The 9945-nt window shown below is 38.2% G+C and overlaps 3 protein-coding genes across 4 annotated transcripts in view; 2 read left to right on the top strand and 1 right to left on the bottom strand.

The window, feature by feature from the left end:
* Positions 899–3064, top strand: LOC104739257 (4-substituted benzoates-glutamate ligase GH3.12-like). 2 transcript variants are annotated; one of them, XM_010459548.2, is made up of 4 exons: positions 899–1191; positions 1290–1391; positions 1469–2250; positions 2334–3064. In XM_010459548.2, the coding sequence occupies exons 1-4, from the start codon at positions 899–901 to the stop codon at positions 2897–2899; spliced, it is 1743 nt and encodes a 580-aa protein (XP_010457850.1). In that variant the 3' UTR covers positions 2900–3064. The 2 variants fall into 2 exon arrangements, with proteins under 2 accessions (XP_010457850.1, XP_010457851.1); XM_010459549.2 differs by having other exon boundaries at positions 1108–1191; positions 1304–1391; positions 2334–2899.
* On the top strand, positions 3404–4142 carry LOC104739258 (putative protein TPRXL). The gene has a single exon (XM_010459550.2). It carries the CDS (start codon positions 3517–3519, stop codon positions 4066–4068), a length of 552 nt encoding a protein of 183 aa, XP_010457852.1. The 5' UTR covers positions 3404–3516; the 3' UTR covers positions 4069–4142.
* The window catches only part of LOC104739259 (protein TIC110, chloroplastic), a 13278-nt gene continuing 7991 nt past the window's right edge, over positions 4659–9945 (bottom strand). Inside the window, exons 2-16 of the mRNA XM_010459551.1 lie at positions 9514–9901; positions 9372–9431; positions 9147–9270; positions 8967–9035; positions 8771–8869; positions 8575–8641; positions 8318–8382; positions 8139–8233; positions 7565–7692; positions 7391–7491; positions 7030–7246; positions 6577–6731; positions 6235–6360; positions 5160–6131; positions 4659–5062 (exon numbers count right to left, since the gene is read on the bottom strand). Coding sequence (XP_010457853.1) covers positions 4814–5062; positions 5160–6131; positions 6235–6360; positions 6577–6731; positions 7030–7246; positions 7391–7491; positions 7565–7692; positions 8139–8233; positions 8318–8382; positions 8575–8641; positions 8771–8869; positions 8967–9035; positions 9147–9270; positions 9372–9431; positions 9514–9901 — 2915 coding nt within the window. The 3' untranslated portion in view covers positions 4659–4813. The remainder of the gene's footprint in view (positions 5063–5159; positions 6132–6234; positions 6361–6576; positions 6732–7029; positions 7247–7390; positions 7492–7564; positions 7693–8138; positions 8234–8317; positions 8383–8574; positions 8642–8770; positions 8870–8966; positions 9036–9146; positions 9271–9371; positions 9432–9513; positions 9902–9945) is intronic.

Consider the following 9945-nt stretch of genomic DNA (forward strand, 5'->3'; position numbering starts at 1 on the left):
TTTTTTTTTTTTTTTTTTTTTTTTTTTTTTTGTGAACCACACTTTTTTCTTAATTTTTCAAAAAACTTTTATATTCATGTTATTTAAAATTTTAAAGTTTTTAAGGTTTTATAAATAATAAATTGTTTTGTCTTCTTTAATATTTTTGTTTAGGTTTTGCAGATAATATTTTAATTAAATTTGTATGATATGATTTCTGGAGAAAAAAAAAGTATTTTTCCCTCTAATAAATTTAAGACTTTATTAAGGAATGCCGTCTGACTAAATTATCCTTTAATTTAGTACTTGTATAATGTTTCAAACTATACATTTTTGTTACAACTTTTCAATTACTTTTAATTTTTATCTCTTCAGCTCTTTCTTTTGTACCAAACACATTGATATTTAATAGAAATTCGATAGTATAAAACAAGTGAATGGACTCGTAAAAGATTAATTAAGGTGACAAAAGGTGCTTCATGTTTATCTCGAGAAGATAAGATAAACATCTTTTTTGTATTTTTAAATAAATCAATAGAAACATTAGTGAATGGATTCGCATAGTGGCTTAGTGCTTACGGGGTGACAAGATGCTTTTAGTAAACTTGAGATGCCTTTAAACGTATAATTTAAGAGTTAAGCGGAGGAAGAAATCCTTTCAAGATAATGAAATAAATACATGTTTAGCCTTTAAATTCATGCACTTTTACAATATAAGATTCATGCACTTGGTTTTACTTTTTCGGTGACACACAAAAAAATATTATCCCACTTGACCTTTCTAGTTTCTAGTAAAAAATTATATAAACATAGAGATTCCAAAACTATCCAGCTGTAGTGACCAATTTTATTTAGTTTTCTTGAAACACACATTAAACCAAGTGTGCAAATCTTGATTCCAGGTAAAACTAAAGAAAACATGAGTCTAAGATTCGATCTCAACGAAGGTTTAGAGGAGAAGCTGCAGAGTTTGGAAGATCTAACATGGAACGTGAAGCAAATACAAGATGAGATGGTAGCAGATATACTTACAGTAAACGCAAACACTGAATACCTCCACAGATTTCTCCATGGGAAGTTTGATAAAGAGCATTTCAAGAAAAACATACCAATTGTAACATACAAGGATGTTCAGCCTTACATCGAGCGCATCGCAAATGGAGAGCCTTCAGACGTCATATCCGCCCAACCCATTACTGGATTCACCCGTAGGTAAAATATCAGTTTTTATCATATACTGTACATGATCATAATTAAAGACTTAAAGTATCAATTAGTTTAGTAGACTCGATGTAACGGTTTATGTGTAGTTCTGGAACTTCAGGAGGAAAACAAAAGTTATTGCCTCTTAACATGAACTTCTTGGAGAACATCAAATTTCTCCGTAATATATGCGCGTTCGTTATATGCAGGTTCGTTTTCTATATTCCATTATTCAAGTGTTTCTACAGTTTTTGTGTATTAGTGTTGATAAATGTAAAATTAATAGGCATATAGATGGTGCCGAGCAAGGAAAGGTGATGAAGTTTGCTTTCATTAAACCCGAATCTACAACTCCCTCCGGTTTGTTAGTTGGGGCTGCAAGTACGTACTTCTACAAGAGCGATCACTTTAGGAACCAGACATCAAACTTTGATTTTGCATGCACAAGTCCTACCGAAATCGTTTTATGCAGAGACAATAAGCAGAGCATGTATTGTCATCTCCTCTGTGGACTTGTCCAGAGAGAAGAGGTTGTGAGTGTGAGTGCTGCTTTTGCTTCTACTTTGGTTCGAGCAATCAATTTTCTCGAAGAGTATTGGAAGGAGTTGTGCAGTAATATCCGAATGGCTCAGGTGAGCGAGTGGATTGAAGACACAAGTTGCAGAAACTGCGTGTCTGAGATCCTTGGAGAACCTAATCCTGAGTTAGCAAACTTGATAGAACAAGAATGCAACCAGATTTCATGGGGAGGTATAATTAGTAGACTTTGGCCGAACACCAAATTTGTTGAGTGTATTGTTACAGGTCAGATGACTCAATACATTTCAACATTGGAGTTCTACTCCAAGGAGTTGCCTATCGTTTCCATGAATTATCTTGCTTCTGAAGCCGTATTTGGAATGAATATGAATCCGCTATGCAAACCACAAGATGTGTCTTACACATTTATACCGAACATGGCATACTTCGAGTTCTTACTTGTTGATGAAGTAAACGAGCTCAAGATTGTTGATCTTGTAGACGTGAAGTTAGGGTGCTATTACGAGACCTTGGTCACAAGTTATGCTGGTGAGTTACATATATCCATGTGGTATAAACTAAATTATCCTTTAATGTTAATTTAATTAACTTGATTCTACTTTTCATGTTAGGATTATACAGATATCGAGTGGGAGATATTCTACAGGTGACTGGATTCTATAATAACGCGCCTCAGTTTAGATTTGTCCGTAGAAAAGATGTGGCTCTAAGCATTGATGTGGAGACAACTACCGAGGAAGAGCTTTTAAAGGCAGTGACACATGCAAGGATGGTTCTTGAATCCTCCGATTTGATGCTGACAGATTTTACATGCTATGCTGATATCTCTACTAAGCCAGGCCATTATGTAATTTATTGGGAACTCAAAGCGAAAAACAAAAACAAAATCCTTGAACTGGATGACAAGCTATTGACGGAGTGTTGCTATAAAGTGGAAGAAAATCTCGGCATTCGTTACAGGAAACTTCGGAGCAAGGAGGGTTCGATCGGAGCTCTAGAGATAAGAGTGGTGCAACCTGGAACATTCGATTCTGTCATGAACTTTTTCATCTCTCAGGGTGCCTCTTTTGTTCAGTACAAAACACCCGTATGCTTGAAATCTAGCGATGCCTTGGCCAATCTTGAAAGCAATGTTCTCACACGTTATTTCAGCGATAAACCACCTCCCCCTCTCTGACTTTTCACCATTTTAGGGCTGCTTTGATTAACTTTGACAGCTTTAGGCATAATCCTTATATTATATATGTATGCTTTGGAATAAAAGTTTGGAAAACAAGAACATTCCAGTTGTGTGTGTGAATTGTGCCTGTGATGATATGAGTAAGACTGTAAGAGCTTTATACCTGTGCAAACAAGATCAAGCTTGCATATTCATAATCCTCTCTTTAAAGATAGGATCGTTTAGGCAAAGTCCCAAGTGTCTCGGAGTTACATTGACTTTTAACAATATTGTCCCAAAACTTAGTTGAAGAATAGAAGAGTGTGCAAGTTAAGTATTATTATAAATAAAATTGGATCAGATGATCTGGAACTATAGATAATACTCTCAGTGGCTTCCATGAAGCAGAGTCTAGAGACATCACACCTCGAGATTCTAATATATTTTTTTACTCATTCAAAAATCTATACAAAAATAAGATGACAAAAAAAACTTTTGAATCTGAATCTAAATCTTCTTCACCCAATATACTAAGAAAAAAACAAAAAAAAAGTCAAGTCTCTTTCTTTCCATAGTTCTTATAATTGAGCAAGAAGCCAAGAAACAAAAGTCACTTCCTAACACAAAGTGTCCCAATGACTCAACTGGATCGTTCGAGGGTTTCCACGACCAAACTGATCCTCTCCGTGGTCGTCGACGGCGACTATTACGGCGGATCATCGGCCGCCATTCCCTTTAACTGGGAGTCTCAGCCCGGAACCCCTAGACGATTCTTTAAACGATCCTCCTTGTCCGGTTTTGATTCTGATTCTGATTTCAATTCTCCGGTCTCAGGTCCACTTACACCTCCTCCTTCTTACTTCTACGCTTCTCCTTCCTCAACAAAAACACCCGTAAACCCTAAAAAAACCAACACTCTCTTTGGTTCCTTGCTTCCCAAGAATCGTAGCTCCCCGTCGTCTCCGGCTTCTTCTTCTACCTCTTCTTCATCAACAAGGTCGCCCTCATCTTCGGTTCCGTCTTCTCCATTGAGGACATCTGACTCGTGCAGCAGGAGGAACAGAAGAAGATCAATGTGGTTCGAATCTGCTTCGAGTTTAGACTACGGATCCAATCATTATAATAATGTTAAATCTTCAGGATGTTACGCTTCCATCGTCAAGGTGTTACTCAGAGATGTTAAATGATTCTGCTTATTTTTATTTAATCTCTCTCCTAATTTGTTATTAATTTTTCACTTTTTTGTAATCTTTGAAATAATTCTGAACTATGTTCCCATCTCCATGAATCAATCGATTGAATCATATCAAACTCTAGTCTTCTTCGGTTTATCTAAATACATGATTTACAATTTACATGATAAAGAAGAAAAAAGTGACAACCATCATAAGGGGTCTTTAGGAGACGTAATTTTTGTATAATGAGAAATTTCGCCAAAAACAGTACATACTATAAGTCTATAAATGAGATCAGATCTGAACATGTTCGGATGTTCAGTCATGTGAGACCTCAATAAACAACAATAACTTCCACTTACGGTCAAATTCTCAATCATTGAAGTAATTGTTATTCTATCTTTTATCTTTTATGTTTAAACGAAAACACACATCACGTGACGCCATATAGAGTATGTATGTGCATAATATTTAAAATCTCCTTACACATTGGCCGATTCTAAGATTCATTAAAGTTTCTGAGTTTTTCATAATTGTATTTTGATTTTTGAGCGCTTTTCAGATACTAGGTAGGCAATATTTGTTCACGGCTTGTTGTTTGTGAATTGTGATCTTTAAATTTATTCCAATCAGGTCAAGTTTTTGGTTCTGATACAAAATTTTCATAGGCTTTGGTCAAATTTAAAATTCAAAAATCGTTTTTACCTCCCTCGACCATAAAACAATACAAAACAACTCGAGCTATTTCTCCAAAGATTTAAAAGACGAAATTGCCCTCTTCTGCAGCAGAAGATAATGCTTCATCTTCCATCTCACGGAGCGCAGTTGCACTTGAATCATCTATTCCCAACAGATATTGCAGCCTCGAGACTTTTTCCTGCGCGGGTTTAGGATTACTTTTTGAATAAATAGCATATAGATCGGATAGTTCCTCTGAGACCTCCCATGACATCGGCTCAGCCGGCACAGCTTTGTCACATGCAAGCAAATCATTCAGGGACGAGACCTGTAACCATAGAATAAGCATACACGAGTCATACCTACAAGCTGAAATATCCAGAGTTTATGTCAAGATAAAGAGAGGCAAAAGAGGATTTGCATACCACTCCTTTAGCGTTTCTCTGCCTGAGTAATGCCACGGCTTGGATCAGAGAGTTTGATAATCTACTCTGAGCGAGATCATGGACAACTCTTTTGGCTTTTTCCACATCAATACTGAGATCGGATGGGATTGTCTGGTAGACTTCGATTTCATCAAATTCACCTGTTCCTGATGAGAATATGTCATTCACTGTCTTCTTAAATAATTTCTCTCTCAGGCTCACGGCGATCATGCTGTCAAGACTCACGTTAGCCTCCTTGAGCTCACGTATCTGCTTTATGTTCAGTCTTCCTTGGTTAACAGCAGTTTCTATCGCGTTTGCCATTTTTGTGGTCGTTATATTCTTTATAACCTTCTCGGCTTGTGGCTGAGGTAAACCAACTTGTTTTTGCAACTCGTCTAGCTGCTCTACTCTAGCCTTTGTCAATTGCCCATCAGCTAAAATCACTTCAGCTTGTTGCCTAAAAGCCTGCTCGGCTAAACCTACGTGAATGTTGACTATTTCTTTCGAAGTCAATCCAAGAATCCCACCAAGCTGATTCAGAAGCACGTACTCTGAATCGTCTCTCTTTGTTGTGATTTGGGCGCCAAAAGGGATTCTTGTTACCTCTCCGGTTAGACAGTAGAGCAAGTATGTTTTGTAGAGATCGATTCTGTCCCTGTCAGGAAGGTCATCTTTAAGAGTTATCTCAGTCTGGCCAGGCTTTCCCATCTTCTCAGCAATTTCCTTGTCGGGTCTCGTCTTTCTGAGCGATTCAAGAGATCCCCATTCCTCATCTTCACCATCTACTTCTTTCTCTTGAACAGGCTCCTCCTCAGGTGCCTTATCAGATGATTCTCCCTTAATATCAGCAACCATTTCAGTCACAACTAACGTGTTGAAAGCTATCATCTTCTTGAGCTCCTTTGCTGACTCGGTGCGGTTCTCTGCTGCTCTTGCTCGTCTGATATAGTTTGTGAAAACCCTACGGACCTGCATCAATGAAGAGCTCTGTTTTTCATGTCTTGCTATGAGAAGTCGGAAAAAAACAAATCCTAATACCAAACAGGGAGAAAGTGAATAGTGCGATACTCACAGCCTTGCTGGCAATGGACATGGCAGTTTCTCTTGATAACCGAAGACCGTGGGCAGCCTTTCTTACTGATTTGCGAGTTTCGGCATCATAACCATCCACTCCAGAAGAGATTGCATCCCTCACAACCTGGAAAAGATCAAACAAGTATCTGTAGGTAAACACTTCGAAAACAAGATGTAAAGGATATGATGTAGTCAAAATTAAAGTCAAATGGAAAAATATTGAAAACAAAAGATGATACATATATGTATTAGCAACCATATATGTATTATCAACATATATTTTTAAGAAAATACAGCAGGAACATGAAACAAGGATGAAGGGAGGAGGTGATAACATTACCTTTTCAAATATGGTTCCACAGATTTCTGCATGAGCTTTCTCAACGGTTTGCTGGGGTATGCAGAGCATGACTCTTAACCTTAACAAGGCAGCAACATTGTCATCGCTCAGCTCCCCATCAGTAACACACTGTTGAAGCTTCTGCCTATAGATCTCTGAGGAAGAGAAGGTGCTTGTCAAATAATAGAAAAAAAGACCAAAATTGTAAAGTACAGCATGTAACCCTGTGAAAACACCGGACTTATTGGAAGTTTGTTGAGAACCAAATCTACAACACTGAAAGCTAGCTTGCAAGGATAAGGAATCAGCAGGATTACAAGCCATGAACTAAACTATTAAGATTTTAATCCATGGACCTATCTTATATTTGGGCAATTTGTGCAATTCAAACTGTATACCTCAATCATAACATAACAACATAAGGTTTCATTGGTTAATGGAAGGTCCATATACCTTCATGGATCGAGCCTGCCTTCTGTGCATCAAAGTGCAGCTCTTCGCAGAGCTTTTGAAGGTATTTTGCTTTACTGTCTTGTGCTTCAAGGTCACCACTAGAAACAGAGTTAGCAAGTCTTTTACGGTATCCCTTGGACGTCACATCAATACTAATAGCTTCAGCTTCCCGTTTTCCCAGTCCGAGTATGTTTCTAAGTTGGCTCATTGCTGCGAGCTACAATTCAGCAGAAAGAAATTCAAAAAATTTTAAAAAATGGGGCTTGGATAGAGGATACAGCATCTGAAACACCTGCTCTCTAAAGAACTTGCAACCAAGCTTTAGTATGTAATATCTTATATAAATCTGGTGTGAGTTTACCTTATTGTCTTCTATGCGCCCACCAGATAAAGCATCTGTAACATATGCTCTATAAAGGAGCTTTAAATCATCCATTCTCCTCTCAAAATCAGACTCATCACCTAAGCCACAGAGATGCAAGGTTGAAAGCCTATAATTTTAATTCAGAAAAGAGGAGGTCAAAAGCATCTTCACCTATCAAAGAAATAGGGCCAACCCCGCGTGCAAATTGATCTGCCTCTGAATGACTTTTCAAGGATACCAGCAGGTTGTTAAACTCCAGTACTTTTTCTAGCTCTTCCACGACAGATGCCAAACTCTTCCTGGATAAAATCAGGTTATTTAAATGACAATCAATGAAACTACTATATACTAGACTTACTAGATGATCCAATTTGTTTCCACTATTCATTAGCTAAACGATACAAAAGCTTATAAAACTAAAATCTCATGACTTTACTTCACAGTAAATAACTGTTTAGCCTTAGACTGTGTTAAAATACTTATATTAGAAAGACACTTCAACAAAGCAAAAGAGGGAAATATTTCTGATCAATTTTTGCAAAAGTCAAATCTCAAAACTAAAGCAACATGTCAATCTTTGTTCATCCCCACCAAACCCACTGTACATATATGCACCCAAGCCTACAGCAGAAGTCACAACTAATTGGTACAAGAATAATTAGTTGAAAGTGTAAACCATATTAATTCACATGGATTATAATTGTTCTATGCATCATTATGTAAGCAATATGTTAAAGTGCTTTACGTTGCCCGTGTGCGAGACTTAAGTATGCTGAGCGCCGATGAAATGTTCTCTATGACTACTTTTCTTGTATGTTCTCTAAACAGGTCTTCAGCTAGCTGTGAGGGAGAAGAAACTGTCAGAAGAGGTATAACCAGACTACCATAGATGCAGGAAGTGAATGCCACAAAGAAATAGAGTACCTCATCAGAAAGCTTGAATGATAGTTGTGCTTTTCTAAGGTCCACAAGGTTTTCTACGTTAATATCTGCAAGAACATGATTAGAAAGATAACCATGTAAGTTTCCATGCATTAAGCTGACGAAAAAACTAAGCTATATCTATTATCAATTTTAAATGAAAAGGATCCATTACATCATTACAGTCCCATGCAAGTAACAATTAATGTTGGTATTCTACAAGGTAACATTACTTCCCATCTCATAATGTAAAACATTACCTCTACCAACTAATTTTAACCGTTCCGCATACAGCTGCTTTGCATTTTCACGGATAGCAATCTCAACCTAGAAATGAGATTAAGACAATAGCAGAGAACTTCAGATTACCATATCGGAGTAAGTTGCCAATATGCAACTTCCCATAAAACAAATATTACGCAAAATCACAAGTATAACAATATTGTAGATGCCTACCTGAGCATCTGTGACCTTCAATACTCGCTTCCAAGGCAAAAGGAAGGATGACGCGTCTCCAAACACAAGAGCTGAAACATATACAAGCCTCATAAATGCCTGCACTGGAAGCATACAACTTGTGATCACGCTTGCGCTCTCTCTTTCTGAACAATCCCACAATAAAAAGAACAAATACTAGGAACTGGCGACTCACCCGACGCTGTTCTGCATCACCTTCACGTTCCCCAGTCTCAAGTCTTTGCCTAAAAATCCTGCGGCCAATCTAAACAAAACCAAGGAATTAGTGATTATGCAATCAAGATACTTCTGAATCAACTGCAAAAAAAAAAAGCTAAAGGCTAATACAAACGAAGAAAAAGAATCTAGAAAGCACCTCCATGTGCATGGCAGCTGCATCAGGCTCGTCTATCCCCAAAGCACTTTTGAACTTGACTATCTTCGCCACTTCATCCCCTTTGAGAGACTGTCCTTCACTTGGAAGCACTGAAGTTACATACCTAATCACAGATTAAGATGCAAAGATTACTACAAGAATTCTCCAATTACGAGAAAAGAGGAAGACAACATCTGACTTTTTCGGATTTAAAACATGACTCACCGGCAGTATATATCACAAATCTCCGCCTGGAATGCCTCGTCTCCTTTGTTAACACCATACCTGCAACACATAAGAAGGATCCTTAAGTACACTTGTGTGTGAAAATCCCAACAAGATGATAACAATTCAGGCAACCACTAACCTATCAGCGATCTTTTCTACATCCTCTTTCGTCACAGCGGCAGGATCTTCAAATTCGGCAACATAGTTATGCAAACCGATAGCAGCTACCTCCGGTACGGCAGAGTTCAACGCATAAACAACAGCTCCACCGGCGGCTCCAGCTACAGCAGCCCCACCCAAGGCAATATTCCTGGAGCCAGCCAAACGGAGCCCAAGTCCGTAACCGGTAGCTAAAGACGCAGCTAAAACAACAGCAGAAGTGGCAAGCCTCACCGGCGGCGTCATCTTCTCAACAATAGGTTGCAATCCGGTGAGCTCCTTCTTATTTCCGTGTACATCGGAGTTCTTAGCCTGCGTAGATACTGATACTTGGTCGGAGGAAGCAGCTGAGTTGCGAGGGAACGAAACTCGGTAACGACGGCGAGTCAAACACTCAGACTTGGAGAAACGG

The sequence above is a fragment of the Camelina sativa genome, chromosome 14 (assembly GCF_000633955.1).
Source record: "Camelina sativa cultivar DH55 chromosome 14, Cs, whole genome shotgun sequence".
Taxonomy (NCBI): domain Eukaryota; kingdom Viridiplantae; phylum Streptophyta; class Magnoliopsida; order Brassicales; family Brassicaceae; genus Camelina; species Camelina sativa.

What these genes read in the sequence shown, in the direction of transcription:
- LOC104739257 (XM_010459548.2), top strand. Translation starts at nt 899, where the DNA reads ATGAGTCTAAGATTCGATCTCAACGAAGGTTTAGAGGAGAAGCTGCAG. An exon ending in ATTACTGGATTCACCCGTAG is followed by an intron (nt 1,192 to 1,289) that starts GTAAAATATCAG and finishes GTTTATGTGTAG; the next exon opens with TTCTGGAACTTCAGGAGGAA. An exon ending in TGCGCGTTCGTTATATGCAG is followed by an intron (nt 1,392 to 1,468) that starts GTTCGTTTTCTA and finishes TAAAATTAATAG; the next exon opens with GCATATAGATGGTGCCGAGC.
- LOC104739258 (XM_010459550.2), top strand. Translation starts at nt 3,517, where the DNA reads ATGACTCAACTGGATCGTTCGAGGGTTTCCACGACCAAACTGATCCTC.